At 47.8% G+C, this 22,321-nt stretch overlaps 1 protein-coding gene across 3 annotated transcripts in view; it reads left to right on the top strand.

The window, feature by feature from the left end:
* The window catches only part of NUP214 (nucleoporin 214), a 1,006,718-nt gene that overhangs the window by 135,051 nt on the left and 849,346 nt on the right, over positions 1-22,321 (top strand). For all 3 annotated transcript variants that reach the window (XM_069609281.1, XM_069609279.1, XM_069609280.1), the window contains exons 8-9: positions 10,444-10,550; positions 10,666-10,732. In XM_069609281.1, the coding sequence (XP_069465382.1) occupies positions 10,444-10,550; positions 10,666-10,732 (174 nt within the window). The remainder of the gene's footprint in view (positions 1-10,443; positions 10,551-10,665; positions 10,733-22,321) is intronic.

The following is a 22,321-nucleotide window of genomic DNA, read 5'->3' on the forward strand; positions in this document are numbered from 1 at the left end:
CTTGCGGGAAAAGAATACGTCTGAATTATTAGCCACTGCGGAATTAGGGTCAGGAACTGGCACCGGCTTTATGGGGGCCACCATCTACAGGAGTCGTGTTTATAACCTCCCCAGCACTAATGTTGGCGTTTATTTGGTCCACAGGCCCTGATCTTAAGTTGCTTTCAAGAATGCGGGCGCACATTTTTAAAAGAATTTTCAAAGTAAATTGTAGGGAGGCCATAGATGATTGTAACTCAGCCAAAACTGTAGGACGTGTCGTTGGATTCATTGCAGCTACTAACAGCAGATGGTTCCTGATGTATGGCTAAGTTAGGAGATGCTGATAATCTGCTCGATTGCTCCCTTGGGGAGTGCGGAAGTCCAAAGTTTGTGCCTTGTGGAAGTGTCCCAGGTAGATTCGTAGACGCCGGGATCATAGATCTCTGCATAGAAAGACATAGCTCAAGAAGTGAGTTGTTGTCTGTCGCCATAGTTGGAAACATCCTGGGGGATAGTATTGTTGGCAATAGCTGGTTCTGCTTCATCTCTACTTGAAGAATCTTTTCCCGCTTGCTCGGTGGATGGAAATTATTTAGTTATAGCTCCAGTGGTAAGGGGCTTCTGTTTAGATTTGCTCATTTTGTCTCTATTTGAACTGGCCGCAGCCTTGCTAGTGCGCTTTTGCAGGTTATAGGCAGATTGTTGGCCGTTCTTTGATGGCGGCATGTGTCGGGCACGCAAGGGAGTCACGCTGAAGTGCCCACTAGTTTTATGATCTTAACGGCAGGCACTTAATTGGGCTTGATGGTAAGGGAGATGCCATTAGGGACTTGCTTATTAGTTGTCCCAAAGTGCCAATGTTACTCGCAGAGGGGCAATCAGCGGACAGGCTGTCACGTGACCGATCAGCAGCACGCCGCCACTACCCACCCCCAAAGGTGTGGCACTATACACGGCAAGGCCCCACACAAGCAGGTGCAACAGCTCCCCAGAGACGCCACTAGCAATGAGCAACAACCAGGAGCAAAACAATGGAGCAGAGCTCCCTCGGCTGAGACCAGATGGCCAATCTAATAAAGTATACCAACTAGTGGCGAGCAGCAACAGCAGCCGTGGTCTGGGACACACCACACAGTCTCCCGGCTGCAAGCCAAACATACGGCCGCAGAAAACTCTAAGCTGTCTCCCACTCCCGGAGGCACACTAGAACATGGCAGTGGTGGGCTCCTCAGGGTTGTGATCTAACAGTAAGCCCATGAGGGGGCCAGCGCAGACACGTCGGGGGCAGAGAACTCACTGTGCAATCCCAGTTATCGGGCAGTCTCACCTCTGGGATCCGCTCGGTGACCTGCGCAATGTGTTGAACACTGGCCCCAGACCCCGGCTAAGGCATGACCACGGCACGCAGCAAAATCAGGGCCAAGGCAGACAGAGCTACGGGGCGTCACCTCCGCCGTTGCCTCCTGGAACCTGCACAGGAGCTGCACATGAAAGCCGCACAGCACTCGAGGAAAGGACCCACTGCAACGTGCCCAGCATGTCAAGCCGCACCGCCAAGGATTTCCAGCGAGAGAGTCACGCTGAAGCAGAGGCCGCCTCCCTTATTAGTATACCTTTGAGTAAATCTTGAAAACCTATAAATTGCATGCAGGCGCTTAGTACAAGTTACATGGCACAGTACATGGTAATAATCAGTAATAGTAGTGGAGCAACAAGTATACATGATATATGTACATATATATATGCAGAATATACAGACAGTAGAGGTAATAGCAACCAATAATGACAGAAATGAGCCATATGCAATATATACAGTTTATAGCTGAGGTCTAACTTGAAGGTTGACTTTTTTTGTCAGAAGCCACCCAATGGCCAGCTTCCTGAACGATTGGAAGGATTTGGACGCCTTAATATTCAGAGGCAGGGTGTTCCAGAGTTGGGATGCGAGGACAGTGAAGCTCGAACCTCCGGCTCTTTTAGAGGTATATCTAGGTACTGTGAGACATAGGGTGTTGGAAGATCTCGTAGTTCTAGGGGAAGATTTCAGAGTAAATTTGTTAGTAAGGTAGGGAGGGGCTAGCTGGTTGAGTGCTTTGTAGGTGGGGCAGAGGGGTTTTAGATCGATTTTATGTTGGATGGTGAGCCATTGCATGATCTGGTGGCAGAGATGTGCTCACGCCTGGGAATGTTTAGTGCTGCCCGTAGCGCATTATTTTGAAGGACTTGGAGTTTACTAATTACCGCTTGATTGGCACCTAGGTAGAGGCTATTACAGTAGTCTAACTTAGATTGTATAAGAGATCTAGCTAGTGTGAGGCAACTGTTAGAGGAAAGAAATGGTCTACAAGCTCTAATTAATTTTCCTGTATAGGCCGTGGCTGAGGCGGTCGAGTTGACTTGTTTGGCGAGGTTGGTATTAGCATCGAGGTAAAAGCCAAGTGTTTTTACGTTTTTGGCAACCGGGATAGTGTTACCGTCGATTATGATGTTGGAATAGTTGGGACTTAGTTTTTGTAAGTTGTTGGGTGAACCAACAATGAGCAGTTCAGTCTTCTCGTCATTCAGGCAGAGGCCATCCATGCCTGAATGACGGAGAAGATTTCATTGATCCTGGTTACATCAGATTTGTAGTTGCCTGAGATAGTGAGGAGTATCTGGGTGTCATCTGCTTAGTTTGTGTAGGTGACACCCAGACGGTCCAGTTTATCAAAGAGGAGCTTTGTGAAAATATTGTATAAGGTCGTTGAAACACATGAACCTTGAGGGACACCGCAAGTAATGGGGATAGGGTCTGCTGCTGCCACCGGAGAGAAGACTCTCATGGTTCTATTGGCCAGGAAGGATTGTATCCACGCAACAGCAGAGGGGGAGAAGTGGGCGGCAGAGGAGAGGTGATTACAGAGAATCTTATGGTCAACTAGGTCGAAGGCAGCTGAGAGATCTAAAAGGACTAGGACCCTTGTCTTTGATTTCGTCAATCTGGCTTCTAAGATCAACAAGGGCCGTTTCTGTTCCATGCTGAGGCCGGAAGCCAGATTGAGGCAAACCGAGTAATTGGTTAGACTCTAGGTAGTGCTGAATTTGCAAGTAAGCAACGCTGTCAAGAATTTTTAACAGGAAGGGGACGGTTGTGATAGGCCTGTAAATTAGTAGGGATGGCTGGGTCCAAGGTCTGTTTTTTTTAGTAGCGGGAGGACCCATGACTGTTTTATTGAGTACCGAGTTGCTGGAGAAAGACATGTTTATGAGCTTTGAAATAAAGGGGGCGAGATCTCTTGCTGCGTCTTTTATAATATGTGCAGGGCAGCTGTCCCCTTTGCAGTTTGATGGTTTGAGGGAGGTTATGATTTTTTGCACTTCAGGAGCAGTGACTTTTTTAAAGGTGAAGCCATGGTTGGTGTTAGGGGTGGTAGGTGGGCTAGGGATAGGGGGGCTAGGGGTGGGGTTACTATTAGAAAGTTGTAGTCTTTTGTTTTCAATTTTAGTTTGTAGGCCAGTGATTTTGTTTGCAAGGGCATCTTGGATGCCGGTGCACCAGAGTTGGTCCTTCACGGATGTGTCCGTGGGAGGATTAGGGTTTTCTAACTGCTTCAGGATGGTGAATAGTTCTTTGGTACTGGAACTAGCATTACTTATTCTTATATTATAGGCTTCCTTTTTAGTGCAAATTATTTCTCTTTTATAGAGGGAGGATGCATTTGTGAGATTGATTTTATGTTCCTCTGTTGGGTTTATTTTCCAAAGGGCTTCCATTTTGGATTTTTTATTTCTAAGAATTTTAAGTTCAGGAGTGTACCAGGAGTTGAGATGTGCTTTAGGTTTACCTTTACGTAATTTAGCTTTGGTCATGGTGTTATTGTAGGTGTCTACTAGTAGGTTAAGGTCCGCTGAGTTGGGGATCATATTTAGAGTAGGTAGAATCAGTGGAATGAGGGCTTCAGCGGTGATGTTCCGCTTATTTCTCGTCAGGCATGTTGGTGCAAGTAGGCACGGTATATGGTGTGGATTATTAGTGCTGATGTCAAATGAGAGTAGGAAATAGTCGGTCCATATGAGTGGTTGGGGGTCCTTGCAGATAATATTGCAGTTATAGGCAGCGAGCCAGTCTAAGGTTCTGCCTTTCTGATGTGTGGGTAGGCTGTTAAGTTGAGAGTAGTTCTGTTCGCCAAGTGCATTGGCAAGGGCGGAAGCTGGAGTGTCGTGAGGATAGTTGTATCCCAAGTTAAAGTCACCTAGAATAATGTTCTGTGATGAGGGTTTGGATTTTTCAGCAATGAGGGATGTTATATCTTTCTCGAAGGAACCTGTGGGACCGGGAGGTCTGTATATTAATTCTAGGGTGATGGTGTTCTTGGGGGTAGTTTGGATTTTGATGGATAGGTGTTCGCAGGAGTTTAGAGGAGGGGAGGTCACAGATCTAATATCCAGCGAGGATTTGAATATAAGTGCTACACCTCCTCCACGGACATTAGGCCTGTCTGCCCTAAGGATGGAGTAATTGTCTGGGACCGCGAGTGTAAGGGAGGGACCTGCTGCGGCATGAAGCCAGGTTTCTGTGATGGCGAGGAAATCCAAATTTGCTAATTGGATGATGTCAGCGATTTCCGTAGGGTGGGCCAGGAGGGATCTGACATTGAGTAAGGCTCCTTTGAGAGGCATAGTGTTTGCAATGATGTTTTTGTTTGTGGCTTTAGGTGTGAGATTGTTGGTCATTTTGTTGAGTAAGGTAGGGAGTCTCCAGCCTAGTCTATTGTTGCGAGTCGTAAGGTTAGGGTGGGCTGTAGGGCGAGGTTCGAGCAACTTGCGTGCATTCAGGATATTGTCAGAGTGGTTGTCTGTGACGAAGTTGGGTGGAGGGTTACCTAGAGTAATGTTAATTTTAGTGCTTTGGTCTGTAGGAGCAATGTGGGGGAAAGGAGGCTGGGAGGGCAGGAAGGGTGTGGGGCAGGGAATGGGTGGTGTCTTAGACAGCCAAGCTTGGCGAGTCCATTGCTAAATGGGATATAGCTGTTTCTGCTACATGGTGTGCTATCGGGCAAGATGCAGAAGGGTAACATGAGTACTAGCCAGGCTGGCATGGTTCAGATACGGGATTGGGGCGGGATGCTAGAGGGATGATGGAAGTTGTGGGCTACGCTAATGCTTATAGGGCCAGGGGCAGACAAGCTAGTTAGGGGTATCGCTGGATTCGGGTTTGAAGTACGCTTACAGGTAGCTTGTGAATGGCACGACTAGTAGGTAGGTTTAGAGTAGCAGCTAGCTAACGACCATGAGGCACAACACAGTCAAATGTGTTCTACTAGTGACCATAAGGCACAACACAGTCAAATGTGTTCTACTAGTGACCATAAGGCACAACACAATCAGATGTGGTCTACTAGTGACCATAAGGCACAACACAGTCAAATGTGGTCTACTAGTGACCATAAGGCACAACAGTCAAATGTGGTCTACTAGTGACCATAAGGCACAACACAGTCAAATGTGGTCTACTAGTGACCATAAGGCACAACAGTCAAATGTGGTCTACTAGTGACCATAAGGCACAACACAATCAGATGTGGTCTACTAGTGACCATAAGGCACAACACAGTCAAATGTGGTCTACTAGTGACCATAAGGCACAACAGTCAAATGTGGTCTACTAGTGACCATAAGGCACAACAGAGTCAAATGTGGTCTACTAGTGACCATAAGGCACAACACAGTCAAATGTGGTCTGCTATTGACCATAAGGCATAACACAATCAAAATGTGGTCTGCTAGTGACCATAAGGCACAACACAGTCAAATGTGGTCTACTAGTGACCATAAGGCACAACACAGTCAAATGTGGTCTACTAGTGACCATAAGGCACAACACAGTCAAATGTGGTCTGCTCGTGACCATGAGGCACAACACAGTCAAATGTGGTCTACTAGTGACCATGAGGCACAACACCATCAAATGAGGTCAGTTAATGTCGAGGATGTAACAGTACAATACAGCACAATAGCACAATGGTCGCTGAGCGACAGTAAGGCACTACACGTAGCACAGTGAACCATGAGCATCTGTATTAATAGATTTCCATTGAGGGCTTGCACAGCATTTTCAGTCAAGTGACTCGGGCACTGGGCCACCTAGATTTGAAGGTTCAGAGTAAACGGTACAATATCAAATTTCCAAACTTGTACAAAAAGATCCCCTTGCTACCTACGTTACAAAAGGAGGGCTAAAGAGCGGTATACAGGCAATAGAACCATGCAGTATAGGGCACCATTAATATATGAGAAGGTTTAAAGGTAGTTCTTATTGCAGGGAGAGCCGTTTTGCGGTGAGATGCGGTACGCACTAGTATCATAGGTTGGCTGACACAATTTGACTGATTACACATGTGGCAATATGTTGAGTATGGCAGAGTGTCGATTTACTCACATGGTAAGATCGATATGCGGAAGTGTAGTTCAACTGGGTCATCAATGGCGCCTCGTTGGTCGAAACAGGAGACAACGGAGGCCCTGGACGGTTATGCAGAAGGGGTTAAGATGTTCAAGAGTCTTCTCATGTCGGAGCTACGGAGGGGCAGCGTCTGTTGCCCAGGCTCAGAATGCTCAGAACAGGCACAGGAACAGGCCTTATCCTCGTGGGTCTTCTCCGTGGTGGGCCGGCTTCCACCTGCCGGCTGGGTTTTCTGGGACACTAAATAAGCGGGTTGCTTAGCAACCAGAGGCTGGCCTCTCTTGCACGCTGCCGGTTGGCCATTTTAGAATCAGGCTGACGTGTGCTTCGCGCTGGCTATCAGCTGATTGTGATGCCGAAGCAAAGCGGAGAAGCGTGGGTTGGTGTTGGAAGTAGCTGTAGCTTGCTACAGTGCGTGCTGCGGATTGGACTCCTGTCCTATCATCTTTCATTGGGACTTTTATGAGGTACAGGGCTAAGGGGGCTTGTCCCCTGTGATAACCTGGTCGACTGGGCGGGTCTTAGCACATCAAGACGAGTCGGGAGTATAATGACATATGTTAGTTTTAGGGCACAATATACTGCGACGGAGGTCTGAATTTAGTGGGGGCACTCTGGGGTGGGCTGCACAGCAGGTTCACACTTCTGGTACATCAAGAGAATACCTTAGGAGGGCACCGGGTTACATTGGCAGTCATTTTCCAACAGCGGGGGCAAGGGAGTAGGAGCAGGTTTGTGGAGATGGATGAGCTACAAGGCATGGTTCAGGCCGGTTGACACACAGGACAGTGATCACAGAGGAAGGGTGAAATTATAGTTTACTGTTTGTTGCAATTATTCCGCATCCGTGAGAAAGGGATTTGTGAAGCTTTCAGACAGGGGAAGAAAAGGTGGGGACCATGAGTGCGCTGTGCGCGGCACTGCAGAGGGGAAAGAAGTCTTTTCGTATTATTGGGGTGAGGCCTAGTCCAAAGATGGAGTCGAGGGCACACAAAATGGAAGCCAAGTATATCCCGCAATAGCCCCAATTATGCTAATGTTAGCACAAGGGCAATGGAGGCGTCCCCCGCTAATGCGTGAGTAAGCGGTCCATATCGTGCAGAATGTGCAAGGGGGGGTCCAAACGACCCCTTAATCCCACACAGGTGTGAAGGCTGTGGTTTCAGATCTGACTGCAATGGCTTTGGAATTTAGCCGAGAGCCATGTGAATTCCTATTCTGTGAAAAGTGTGTGCCTGAAACACACAATCTACATGCGCACAGACTGACTGCCACAGACTGCTTTGACCTACCACATACATCAGGTCGAACCACTTGACTTTATTTCAACAAAGGATCAGTGTGTTATGCTTAGATCTGAGTTAAATACAAATCACAATGCAAAGACTGTTTGAACCCAGAAGACCTCCTACCTGAGTATAGGGTGGTAGAGGCAGATCCAGGCTGATAGTAGGTATTCCCCTGGAAACCCCTGCGTGGCCCTGCACAAAGGGGTGAACAAGGGGAGGCCCCCGGGGAAACCCTCGAGGGGGAGAAAACCCTGTGAAGCGCTGCTAGGGTGCACTGGATCCGGGGTATTCGGATGGCAGGTGAAGCGGCACTAGACCCCTGGTTGGTGCGTAGAACAATGCTGGTTCTATCTAGAAACACAGGGAAATGATAGTCAATATAATGCAGGGTTTCAGGAGCTTTCCCAAATCGGGGATATTCTGGGTGCTGGGTAACTCACCCAAACGGGGCAGGAGTGAGCCTATAACTGGAAGCTGCCTCGTATGGGCAGGTGAATGGAAATGAAACGTAGTAGGTTTGGCTAAGCAAAATAAATGAAAGGATTGGAGGCAGAAGATTCCAGCATCAGTGATTAGAAAGAAGGCAGGCATGGCCCTACACCTGTACCTAAGTCAGTTTCTGATGGCGAATGGCTACCAAGATGAAAGGGCTTCTGGGAGATGAAGTTCCTACAGGGACATCTGGCAGAGCGCTATGCCGCCTGCAGCAATACAAGTTTAGTTATGGATCAAATAGCCTTTACGGAAGAATGTACTCCCGACCCCCGGTCTGTGCGCACCTACTGAGGAGCTGATGGGAAAGACTCGTAAAGGCAGACAAAGAGTGACAGGGTAGCAAGTGAATCAGTCTGATCCCAAAACGAACACAAGCATAAGATCCAATGTTAAAGTAATCGGCAAAATGCATTTTGAAGTAAATGGTGTAACATTTTGTCACATCGATGAAGATTCTCACAAATTGAATTACAGCATGTGTAAACACTAAAGAAGTACAGCAATAATCATATAAAATTTCAAAAGTTCTTCAAAAATCCCATGCATACAACACCAAAACAACCTTCCATCCACATACATGTAAACAGTTTTTTGTGCAAATAAAGCAATCTTGTGAAAGCAATTTACGTTGTAGTAATATCAAATTTGACTAGTACCTAATACTGTCGGGCACTGTAAATCTAGAGTCCATGTGCCACTAATCTATATAGCCTTGCAGCAACCATGACTTAAACAGCCTACTTGAGTTATGGTTTTGAGGGTTTGTATGTTTGCCACAACCCAGCCTTCTTCAGGGCAGAAACATTCTTGGTCGAAGAGCGGGAAAAGGACAGAACCAGTCTGTGAAGTAAGTCAACATACATTTACTACAACATCCATGACACTACTGCACATACTGTCATAAACCACTCATACGGAAAACTAACCTTTTACTATCTTGGGATAAATATGACTTCCCACATCGGAGTCTGCCAATCAAATGAAAGCTATTAACGAGTCACCCTCTGGAGCACCACTGCCGAATAAATTGGCACAGAAAGAAATACTGAGCCCAATCCAACCGCAACTGCAATGACTCCAGAAAACACAACAAAAGCACTTTGATGCTTTGAACTTAGTTACCTGAGTAAACTTGTGACGATACTAGAGTGCATTCAGGACACATGATTCACTTGGAAAGCACTCCCTTGGGCCCCATAAAGATATGAATTTTGGTGACAACAGAAAACGCTCAAATCGCCATTCGCAAAATGCATCCTGTAACCAAATAAATTCCTTGGTTTCTTAATATTGGGCATCCATAACATGAATGACGCCAAGCCTTGCAGCAAAAAAACCTCTCCTGAAATGTAGATTCAAAACGTCAACTTACCAAAACACATATTTGGCTTTAGCGCGCTCATCTGTTCCAGAGCATTGATTCCATGCACGAAGCTGCTACCACGTATGCATGCTTTTGGGATTGCTTGACAATGTATAGGGGGTAGAAGTGGCTGATACACCACTCACCCTTCTCTATATGGCTAATTGCAACATGGGGTCTGTGCTGCAGCCCAGGTCCCATGCGAAGGCTGAATCCCTCAAACAGCCTTTTCTATAGGCAGGAATACCTGCCTAGCCCTAAGAATGCTATGTCAGGGTGGGCCTCCATTTGCAAGTTCCCCACTGAGTGCAGTGCCTTGTGACTGCTATCCCAGTATGTGATGATTCACTTATCTGTCCACAAAACTGGTTGCCCTTTCCAGTGTTTATTCTTGATGTGAAAATATATTTGGTAGTTCTGGGTTGATGGCGATCACGAAGTGGGAATTTCCTAAAAGTGTGCATGACTTGGGCAGATTGATACCTTTTTTGTGGAAGGTGGTGTAAACGGGACCTTGGGGGCAAACAGGAAGCTTTAGAGCAGATCCTATTCTGTGAGAAACAGGAGGCCTTCAACCGTGGGACGTCTAGTTTGTATATGGCTATGCATTGTGTGGGGTAATAAATCCAGGGCCATGTAAATTGTAGGATGGTAAAGGAGTCCTGAGGGGACTTATTTTGTGTGGGGAGATGCATGTGAGTTGGTGGAGCGCTTTCAGACCTGTTGTGGTTCATTAGAAGTATGGGGAGGAATAGCTGTTCATAATGAAGTGTGGAAAATTGTAATGGGGGGGGGGGATATCTGCTATATTTTCTAGCTGATTGCTTGACTAGTTTCAATTTGGAATCTGATTGCCTCTCCACTTTCTGCAGAAGAAAGATGATAAGCGCGGTGAGCGCTTCGTAAACTTCATGGAGCTGTGCTATGGAAGCTGTGCCGAGAGGGAGCACCATTACTTCATGAATTACGTTGAGGATTGGTGAGTAAGCTGCAGGTGTAGGAATCCCCCTTCCTCGATGCATAGCACACTAGAAGACCAGACCTTTGGTTTTGATGATGTGCCCTCAGTCCTGCTCCTTTTTGTCTTCCTACAGGGATGTCATCCTTGGGGCATCTGCATCCTCCATCGAGGTCAGCGTCATCGCCAGACAAGGGGACCAGGTAACTTCCTTTCCTCCTACAGCTATTGGCTCTTCTACCAGGATAGGTTTCGGGTATCTTTTCTCCTTGGTGTGCTTCCACTGCCGCTCTGTGAGTGATGAACAGAAATTGCACAGGAGAGGTTCTCCTGTGTTTGCTCTTCCCCTGTCTCCCCACAGTATAGTTGGAACGGATCCTAAGGAAGTATTAGCACTAATTGGAGTTTAGGTGCAATCCAGTTTCCATTGCTTGACGTGCTCACTCCTGCTCTGTGTATATTTTATTTATTTGCAGTGCTTATATAGTGCTTTTTTCCAAAGCGCTTTTACAAATGGAAAATGGTACAATAAAAATGAAGTATCAATCCCAATAGGGATCAAAGACCAAGAGAAGAAAAGGTGGAGTAAGTGAGACTAGAGCCGTTTCATGAATGCGAATGAGAGGGGCAGGAGTGAATTTCAGAAGGGAAAGAAATCCAATTTTCTAGGGGTGAGAAGCTGAAAGGAGCGAAAGCGAGAAGCTGTGCAAGACAAGTGGGCAACACAGAGTAAGAAGTGGGAAGACTGAAGATGCTGAGAGGGTTGATAAAGGAAGATCAAAGAACAGAGGTAGGAATGGGCTAGAGCATGGATACATTCAAAGACAAGACAAGACCATTAAATTTGCAATGACAGTGGACTGTAAGCCATTTAAGGCCGGCATAGAGGATAGAGGAGATGTGAGCTGGGGGAGGGAGACCGACTAGAGTCCTGACTGAGTGCTGGATAGGGCGTAGAAGAAAAGACTTTGTTTTTAAAACTCTTTATTATATCTTAACAAAATTCAACAACAAACAACGAATAACATGCACTTCTTGTGGGGAGCCCCCACGTTATCGTTCTGACGCTTCGCCCCATCAGTGTGCACAGTTCTTTAGTGTCTCCGACAGCTCCATGTATTTACCCAGTTGTAATGAACTAGTGTCCAAACAATCCCCTTGGTTGGCTGCATAGAAGAAAAGACTGGTTAGGTAAACCTACATCAAGAGAGGACCAGGGACTGAAGCAAAGTCTTGGTAGAGGAGAAGGTAAGCAAGTGGCGAATGTTCCCGATATTGAACAGATGAAAGTGGCAAGAACGTGATACAGACGAAAGGTGCGTTTGGAAGGAGTAGGTGGGGTCAAAGAATAAACCCCAAGTGCTTGAGGGGACAGGGGAAGGTGCAACAGAGAAAAATGAATAGTTAAGGGTGAAATCTTAAAAGCAGGAAAGAACAAGATTTCTGTCTTTTTCGAGTTGAGACCCAAGAAACGAGAAGACATCCAAGTAGAGATGGTGGACAAGCAAGAGGATAACCGCCGATGAATAGAATCAGAGAAGGTGGGGAGTGAGAGAAGGACCTGGGTATCATCCGCGTAGATGTCTGCATGGAACCCGAAACTTGTGATTAGAGCAGGGAGAGAAGGTGTAAAGAGAAAATAAGACCTGACTGAGGACCAACCATTGCGGGACACATGAGAAAGAGTAAAGTTACAAGAAGAACCCTTCCAAGAAACTGAGAAAGAACGCTTGGAGAGGTTAGCAGAGAACCAGTTAAACATGCCAGACCAAGAGAGGAAAGAGTAGAAAAAGAGTTTGATGATCAACCGTGTCAAAAGCAGCCCTGAGATCAAGAAGAATTAGCAGGGAGGAAAGTGTGAGATGACATACGCAGCAAATAGTCAGAGGCACACAAAGGTGTAGTTTCCATAGAAAAGCCAGATCGAAAGCCATATTGTTGAGAAGGAAGTAAGTTGAGTGATCCAAATGTTCCAGAAGTTTAAATAAATGAGGGAGAAGCGAGAGAGGATGGAAATTGGAAGAGTCAAGTGAAGGTTTTTTCAGGCGTGGTTGAACAGTAGCATGTTTATAGACTGGAGGAAAGGAACCTGAGCGCAATGAAAGATTGACTAAAGTAGAGGGGATAGAGGCCAGAGCAGGATAGACCGATTTTCCCCAGAGGGGCATCAAGAAGGTCTAGGGGAGCAGCCGTATGATGGGTCCAAAGGACCATAGATGTAACGTCACCTTCGGAAATAGGAGTGAAATGGGAGAAGGATGAAGAAGCCACATAAAGAGAGGCACTAGAAATAGAATTGGGGCAGCAGAATGGAACTACAGAACATGCAGAGGAACGGATAGTGTTGAGCTAAGCGAGGAAGAAATCGGCAGCAGAAAATCAAAGCTGGTTGGCTGAAGATCTATTTTTGAGCCAATGATGTTCAGCTCTACAAGCAAGAATCCTTAGTTTTCAATGTGCGAAAGAATCAAGGCAGCGGAGGCGAAAGCCACCGGAGGAGGGGCTGAGTTGGGACATGGAGCAATAGTCAAGAGAGGAAGTGATGGCAGAATGTAAAGTTTATCTTCGTTAAGGGGAAGTTGATTATGGTTGGAAAACTGATCCGGAATAGAAGCAGAAAGAGAAGAGGCATCTAAATTTCGTAGGTCACGACTACAGAAGTTGATGTTGAAGGAGGGCAAGGAGGGGAGATGTAATCTGCAGGAGGAAAGCAGTGAGAGGAAATGGTCAGCTGGAGGAAAGGAGTGATAGGTAATAGAGTAAATAGTCAGGTTAGAAGATATACATAATTAATCAAGGACACCTTGATCTGGAACAGTTAACAATAAGCAAGTATCTGCACTCTTTGAGTCGCGCGTTTCTTTGGATGGTGAATGAAAACATTGGGGCAGTGTGGGTCTTCATAAAACATAAGTTGTCTTTGACCTTGCCCAGTTGATGCTGAACTCCCTCCTCTTGAGAACCAGCACTTATCTGTTCACCCAGCAATATCCATTGCAGCCTTATGGTACATTCCTTAATTGTGGCAGGTGTAGTCTGTAAGATCTGCTTGCTCTCAACTGGACAGCCTGCTGAGCAGAGGATGGAAATTTCACCCTGCTAAGATTAGTTTATTCATGCATCTTAATAGCTGCAGAGATTGCCTTATTTTAGAGTCTAACCCCATTGAGCCGAAGATGAGTGTGTATCATAGACACTCCTATTACCCTACAGGGAGGAATCCTTCTATTGTGTAGAGGGTAAATGTGCATCTTTGTAGTCACAGAGATTAACCAACTGGCAACGCACTCTGCTGAGTAGAGGATAATTGCTGGATTTGCGCTCTTACTAGCCTAGTATAAACATGCATCCCTGTAGGGCTAGAAAATTAGCTTTGTGGGAATTGTACCCTCCTGAGCCAAGGATTTGCCGTTGATTGCCAAGATGTGTTTTTGCGAACACTGGCTTGGCGTCAAAGATGACCCTGCTGGGTAGTGCCCCCCTGTGCTCTGTAGCACAGATGGCAGGAATTCTCCAGCATTGGATCTTGAATAGATTCACATGCTGTGAATATTCCCAGTCAGGCTGGGAATCCTTAGTAACCTAGAGCATTCTAAACCTAAACTGAAAACGTCAGTCACTTTTGTGCTCTAGTATAGTCACCTTTTGGGTCATACTGTACACAGCCAATAGGAAAGACTCCCTTAGCTCCACCCCTGTTGGCCATCTTCAGATTTTTAACCGCACGTTTGTGTTGGGAGTCATGAAGATTCTTTCTTCTACTTGCTTGAAAAAGTCATATAAAAGTCTACTTTAAATGAACATCTTTCAATGTCTCGTTGACGTCCCCCATCGATGCAATCGATGCCCAGGGTCCACCGACTCTTGCTGCCTACGGTTCCCATACCATAATGGTTGTCTACGTTTCGGGCCTACCTCATGGCTAAAGCTAAGAGGAAAAGCCTATTCAAGACCTGCGCTCACGGCGGCTTAAAGAATGCCTACATCGGTGATCTCCATGACGACTGCTTGTATTGCCTGCATCCGCATCATGTCCTATCAGAATGCGACCGCTATCAGTCTTTCTCAAACAAGACTCTTTGCGACCTGCACCGACGACTGGCAGCGTGGCTCGACGATGCCGGTGGGGCCTCTGACTGCTTCATTACGGTGCTATGCGTCACTTCGGCAGGGTAGGATGACCCAGCAAAACACCTTTGTTAAGCGGTCAAGGTTGCATGAGGAGCCTTCCAGCAGGAAAGTCGTACAAGGAAGCGTCCAGAGACTGGCAGAGACTGTTGTTGAAGCCAGCGGACAGATCTCCATCTAAGGTCTGTGCCCTATCCACATCAAGGGATTAAGGGGTGCCAGTGCCGTCGTCAAGCTTGCTGACACTTGCACGTGTGGCGCCAACATTTTTATGCCCGCCCATTTTTCCTAGTCATCTACCCTCAAGCCGGCAGCGGCCCCGTCGCGGCAAAATCACCTGCTTTGTCGACTACCAAACTACAATTCCGTCGACTACTAAATGAACGGCGCGTCGTCTGACTCAGACTATTGAATCAAGGACGACATTGTCGACTATGAAATAAACGTTGTTGATGACATAATCGATGGTGACACCATCCACAACAAATCTGTCTCCACCTCACAGTAAGCGGTTTATCCTACCTCGTGGATGACACTTAATCTAGTGCCTGTGCTAGCAGCATGCAGATGCCCTTCATACCATCTTCCAGGATGTCTTGGGAGGATAGCTCAGGGGCAACTTGCTCGCCTTGGAAGCAAGACGACACGGAGCAACACAGAGTCCGCGCTTGGAAACCTCTGGGTATTAAGCACGTTATAAATAACCAATCCTAAACATAAAACCAGGGATTACCCCTTTCTTCCTCAGATGAAGATCAAGGTGCTGAAGAGTGTCGTGTCTCCTCCCAGTTCTTCCTTCCAAGATCTCAATCAGCCTCCACCAAGACCTGCCTCACCATGAAGGTGGTCGAGCCCTGCCAGGGCCATGCCTGTCCCTGCAAAGGATATCTCTGTAGACGTTCTAAACACTCCACGCTAGTGGCCACCCTCCAACAGAGGCTACCGGATCCTTTGCCAGACCAAGACCCATGCCATCCGTGCTCTGGAGACACCCCTACCCCACAAGGGAGGAAGGGTGTCTAACAAGAGCTCTGCCGTTATCGGACACTGACACTGATCATAACTCACAGTACGATGTGGCTTCCACTCGCACATCTGTCGCAGATAAATTTGAGTTCATCCCTGCAGACGGTAAGCCAGATGAAGTCCTGATGATGAGGTGGATTTGTTCCACGTGGAAGAGCAACAAAATGAAAGTACACTATTGCAACGGAGAGGACATCAAAGGAAGTCTATAATATCCATTCTTCTTCTCCTTGAAGGTATTTGGTAGGACAGCCTGGTCACCATGGCAAATCCCTCTTCAACGACTGCAAAAAAGGACTGCTTTGATTTAAATATAAAAAATAAAATACATAGCCCCAGACACAGCTCTATATCTGTCTCCACACCCATCCCACTCCTGATTCAGTGGTCTCTGCTGCAGCCAGAAAGTGATCAGCTAACCCTTCCTCCTCGTGCTCTGTCCATCCAGACAAAGAAGGGGAAACGCATGGATGCCTTTGGGAAAGACGATTGTAACCACCACAATTAAAGCTGCAAATGCTATGGGCATTCTCGCCAGATACGATAGTGAGTTATGGTACAAGATGGGGCCTCTCTTTGAGTTTTTACCAAAGAACAAAAGGCAAAGGCGATGGACATATTCTGCAAGGATTAATTGGCATCGGATCATGCTATCACAGTGTCAGTTGGGCTGTTCTGCGAAGGCAGGGCTGGCTCAAAGCTACACATTTTTGCCTAGAGGTCCAATCTAGAGTTGTGAACTTGACTTTCGACGCATAGATCTTTTGAGAAAGGTGGTCGATGAAAACTTGTTCTCCATCAAAACTGACACAGGGACTGCTCGTACCTTTGGCCCGTCACAGCAGAGGCGCCTATCCTTTCACACAGGAAATAACCGTTTTGGCAAGGTGTCACAGGACAATCGTCCCACTTACCAATGCTCATCTTACAAGTCACCTGCGTACTCCTCCCGCCCATCAGTGCAGAGGGAAGTCTCAGTCCTATCAAGGCTCACGGTAATGCCATGGTGGTTCGTCTTAGTCCAGGCGCAAGCCGAGCAAACAGCCCTGACCTGCCCAGGGTCATGCCCTTCCACTTAAGCACCCCAGTGGTGGGGAAGACTGTCAAAGTTCCTCACCGAATGGAAAACATCACGTCTGACAAATGGGTGCTCTCCCTCCTCCAGCAGGGCCACATGCATTACGTATGGTGCCATTGCAACAGGTGCTGTCTCGGCTGCAGCAGGGGGATTTTCTAGCATCACTCGACCTTAAAGACGCACACTTCCACATCCCTATTCGCCACTCACACCGCTGCTACCTGCGGTTTGTGGTGGCTGGGCTACATTACCAATTCAAAGCTTTGCCCCTCAGACTTCGCTCAGCCCCACAAGGCTTTACCAAATGCCTCGCTCCGGTGGTGGCTCATCCACGTCGAGCAGGCATCCACGTCTACCCATACTTGGATGACTGGCTAGTGAGGGCCTTGTCTTATGCCTCGGCCGCAAGGAACACAACGTCCATCATTCAATTGGAAAAAATCAAAAAACGAATACTGTATTGATAGAAATGGTGCTTTTTTATTAAGCACACATATAATAGATCACTGCAATATGTGTCTTGCAGTTATGCCTATAGTTGATCACTGTAATCTATTGTTTTACAGTTTATATGCTATTGGTTTCTAAATTATAACTTGTTCAGTTGTCCATCAGTCTTTAATATTTCAATTATAACTTGTTCAGTTATCCTCTGTCAATCTTTAATTTTTCTCCTTATTTTGTTCAAGTCCTCTTTCTTTCTGGAAATGTAAATATTAAAGACTGAGTAAGTTCAAATAGGCAGTTGAGATTACTGCACTCGTTAGCGCCCCATGCAGAGAAAAGAAAAAACATGCTTGTCCAACAGGCTGCAGGGATTGGCATGTTGGGACCCCCCCCCCTGCTGAGCAGAGGCTAAATAGTGTTTTCCTGTAGGCTGTTGAGATTACTCCACCAGTAGAAGCTCCTTCTGATGCGATGTTGTGGGCATCTCTAGGCTGTTTGCAGGGACAGAGCCCGATGAGCTGAAGGTAAGGTGTGCATCTAAATAGATTCTCATACTACATTTCTCAGATGCGTGGGTATCTCGATGTGCATTGCCCTGAATCGTCCCACCTAGTGTCTCTCACCTGGGTCCTTCTAGAAGGTATATACTTGGCTGTGGTGCAATGGACTATGTGACCTTTTTATTATGGAATCCTCAGAACTTATCTGTACACTTAAACTACTTCCACCCTACCTTGGCTCTGCTTTGGTTGCATTGTTCTGCTGTTGGAAGGCCGTAGGGGGAAATTATTTTAGATGCGGTATATGCAGAAGCCTACTGATAATCCTGTTATGTTTACCGGGCTATGCAGGACAGCTATCAACTAGATATAAAAGGAGGGGATGGAACTATTGGGCAGTTTCCTGTTTGCCCACACTGCAAAGATTCAACAGTGGGTGCTTAGGGAATGCACAAAATGTACCACACTGCAGCCTGAGAACCCACACGTTAGCAACAGAGCAGGCTGTCTGAGGAGTTCGTGGAGTAGGAGCAAAAGTATTTCTGATGCTTGTTAATCTGCTTAGAATCCCATTCTGTGCATATGGTCCGACATCCAGTGGTAACCGCGGAGTATTGCATCTTGTCTTTCGGGGGACCGAAAGGGGACGTCGGCATAGGCGTGTCTGAAACACTATCCCTATCGTGACGTGTGTAGTACCCAAAATCCCTAACGCGCCGAGGTCCCTCAGATTGTTTTTTCCACCCAGATAACTGGTCGCCCTATAGCGGAGCTCTTCATGAGACATTGTTCATCTTACCGAATTGTTGGTTATTTCCCGTTAAGTCGCTTCGCCCATCAAGAACATATTCGACGAAGACTACAGGGGAATCGTCTACGGCTGTGGGTTCCGGCGCCTAAGATCCGGCGTTCGGACTTCCACGTGGTCGGGCCTTCTGGCCGGCCTACACAGTAGGGAGAGTGGGCTCGGGGTTTGCCATACTGTTATTATGTCTTTCCTCTTTTCCACTGCTTTCCTTTTTGGTCTGGTCACCCTTCCCTTCTGCTATGGAAAGGACTCCATTTATATTCTGCCCTGTGTGCAGGGTCAGATATCCGTGGAAAGACGAGCACACGTTGTGTAACGCTTGTCTCCGTCTAGAGCATGACGAGAAGCGGTGTTCAGCGTGTAAACTCCTTAAACCTAAAACCCTTAAGGAGCGCCGGTTGAAGCGGACGGCCGCGTACGGAATGTCACGCGTGGAGCCTCCCTCACCTGCCGCGACAGCAGCCGGAAGTGACGGGGGTACATCGGATGACCAAACATCCAACGCGGACGTTATAGACCTTGAGGCGGACTATTCTAGGGCCACCACGCCCGTGCCCGACCCTTCCAGGCTCGACTCCGGTCTTGCTACAGGGACCACACACGGTGACAGGGGCGTACAATCGCAGCACACAACCCAAGCGCCCTCCTCGACAACTTCGTCGAAGAAGGCCAAAGCGCCAACGGGTCTGCTGGAAACTTTGGCGACGCCCACGGATCGGTCTGATCCGAAGCCTTCCCCGCATCCGCAGCAGCTCATGACGACTGGGCATTAGAAACATAACAAGGGCGCTACACCCCAAACTACACCCGCCGAAGTTTCAGAACAAGAAACTTCGACGGTTCCCAAGGCCCGTACAGGCCCGAAAACTACGAGTAGGCCTCTACCCAGGAAGCCATCCGCTGGCCCTTCTGGAGCCACGGAAGACATTTTCACTGCCGACACATCATCTGAGGCGTTGTCTCCCGAAGATTCGGTGACTATCCGTAAGAGCATCAATAGGATTGCTACGGCGGTGGGCCTAGTACCGGTTCCGCCCAGTTATGGGCCAATCCGCCGAAAAGTTTTCCACTCATTGGGAAGACGATCCTGAAGACTCTTAGAAGAAAGCCAATTACCCCTCTCAAGCACCCTGAGGAGATCCTCTCAACACCTTAGGACGGAGAACACGGTTCCTACTCAGCTAGGTCCATTTGGGTCATCCAGGTGGACCACGGAGCAATTCGAGGGGTGTATGGATCGGCTGGAGCAGTTTTTTCAGGGCTTCTGATCAACCTCTGCCGAAAAAAGCTCGGGTAGACCCTAACCCTCAAACACAAGATGTCCAACACCTAGATGTCCAACACCAAGTTGACTAACAAGAAGATGTCCAGATGGACACGTATAGAGACATCTATACAGAAGAACAGGAGTCTTCTTTTCTGGACAACTATGGGGAATATCAAGGGGCAAAGGACAACTGGGAGGACTCCCAGCAGAACGATCACAACTCAGATATCGTTTGCCTTGACTCTCCCCCATCCACCCCGATTCGACAAGCTTCCCCGGTGGATGATCAAATGCCTTTCAACATGTTGAAAAAAGCAGCGGAATTCTTTAAAATTGCCACGCTGGAAGCCCTGCCCGAACAAGATTTCGCAGAGGACATTATTATTGAAAAGCCTCCGGCAAGCCAGTCTATCCCTCTCTTGAGCTCTGTAAAGAGACGGCTGGCCACTTCCTTACTCACACCCGCTCAGACTAGGGATGTGAACCCAAGGGTCAAAAAACGTTTCCGACCCTCCCCCACCGACCCGCTTTATATCAAAGGACACGCAATCCCAGACTCGCTGGTGGTGACCAACACTCGCAAGAGAGCAGGGGTTCCCCTTGCCACGGGAGTCACCCCCGGACAAGGAGTCCAAAAGGTTGTATGCCTTAGGCAAACGGGTTACGTCGGCGGCGGCCTATACTGTCCGGATTGCCAATAACACGACGTTACTGGCAAGCTACGTTGACGCCCAATGGAACCTACTCCAGGAAGGCCTTCAAGAGGTTCCGGAACCAACCAGAGCCAAGCTTCTCGCCATTGTTTCGGAGGGCAAACTTGCCAATCAGAATGTGGTTAAGAATACCCTGGACACCGCAGAGACAGCAGGCAGCTCTCTCGCACAGGGTACTCTCCTAAAGAGGCACGCGTGGCTGCGCACGTCTGGCTTCAGGCCTGAGACCCAGGCATCCATTATCAACAAACCCATCGAAGAGGCCAACCTCTTCGGGAAGGCGGTAGACGATGCGTTGGAGACAGCAAAGAAGGAGCACGAGACTATTAAGTCGCTGCACCAAATTTCCCAGAAACCCTCTTCACAGAGGAGCAGTAATTCTCGGCGGTCCTTTCGAGGACAAGCCCGCGCCGCTCAAAATAATTTCGGCACGGGCAACTTCAACTCAAGTAAACCTGCTGCAAGCCCCACTTATTACCCCAGAGAGGTCAGAAGCGCAGAAAGAATAGAGGCAGAGGCTCCAATTCCAGAGGAGCGTCAACTTCGGGTCAGAAATAACCACCAAGTCCAGGTCCCCTCCCATGTCTCCCCGGTCGGGGGGCGATTAACATCATTCCTCAAGGCATGGGAGGGGATAACTTCAGACCAGTGGGTCTTAAAGACCGTCGCCCACAGGTACTGCGTGGAATTCGCCCGACCTCCACAGTTCAGACCGCCGAAACATCAACGCCTTTCACCGGAACATCTGCAGATCCTGCTCCAAGAGGTGGAAGCGCTGCTGGGAAAGGACGCCATAGAAGCCGTCCCGATTCTTCAGGTAAACGAGGGTATCTATTCAGTGTACTTCCTTGTACCCAAAAAGGATCTCGCCATGCATCCTGTTCTAGACCTGCACCCAGCGAACAAGTTCATAAAGCCCCAGAAGTTTCGCATGGTAACACTGCAAGAGGTGATCCCATTGCTAAAACAGGGGGACTTCATGACAACATTGGATATGAAAGATGCATACTTTCATATTTCAATGCTGCTAGCGCACAGAAAATTCCTAAGGTTCGTGATTCAGGACAAACTCTACCAGTTCAAGGTACTCCCCTTCGGCATAGCCTCAGCGCCAAGGGGTGTTTACCAAGGTCCTGGCAGTGGCAGCGGCACACTTGTGCAGACTTTCAGTTCCAGTTTACCCTTACCTCGACGATTGGCTCATCACGGGGGACTTGTTCGACGTTTGTTTTTCGAACACCCAAAAAACAGTAGACCTACTGTTCAGCCTGGGATTTTCTATCAACGAAAAGAAATCCAGCTTAGTCCCCAGCCAAGTAAAACAGTTCCTAGGGGCTCTAATTCGTACGGAAGACGGTCTAGTCTTCCCTTCCAGCGAGAGGGTTCAGAACATGCTCTCAGGTTCCTCAGTGAGGTGACGGTACGTAAAGCTATGCATTTGCCAGGGATGATGGCGTCATGCATATACTTGGTCCCCCACGCGCGGCTGCGTCCCATGCAAGAGTAGCTCAACAGTCAGTGGTGTCGGGCCAGCGGACAATGGGAAGATCTGTTGGTTGTCTCGCCAGCCCTCGTTCTCTCTGCAGTGGTGGTCGAGGGAGAACCTCTTGAAGGGGAAAACCTTCACCACCCCTGCAGTGGAAGCCACTCTCACGACAGACGCATCTCTCACAGGATGGGGGACTCACCTGCTTCAACAGACAGCGCACGGTGTGGTCCCCTCAGGTAGCGTCCAACCATATAAACCTACTGGTGCTACTAGCAGTGTTCAAAGCATTGAAAGCCTTTCAGGAGCAACTGCAAGGGAAGACCTAAACCGACAGCA

Source organism: Ambystoma mexicanum, chromosome 8 (assembly GCF_040938575.1).
Source record: "Ambystoma mexicanum isolate Mex_15411 chromosome 8, UKY_AmexF1_1, whole genome shotgun sequence".
NCBI classification, from domain to species: domain Eukaryota; kingdom Metazoa; phylum Chordata; class Amphibia; order Caudata; family Ambystomatidae; genus Ambystoma; species Ambystoma mexicanum.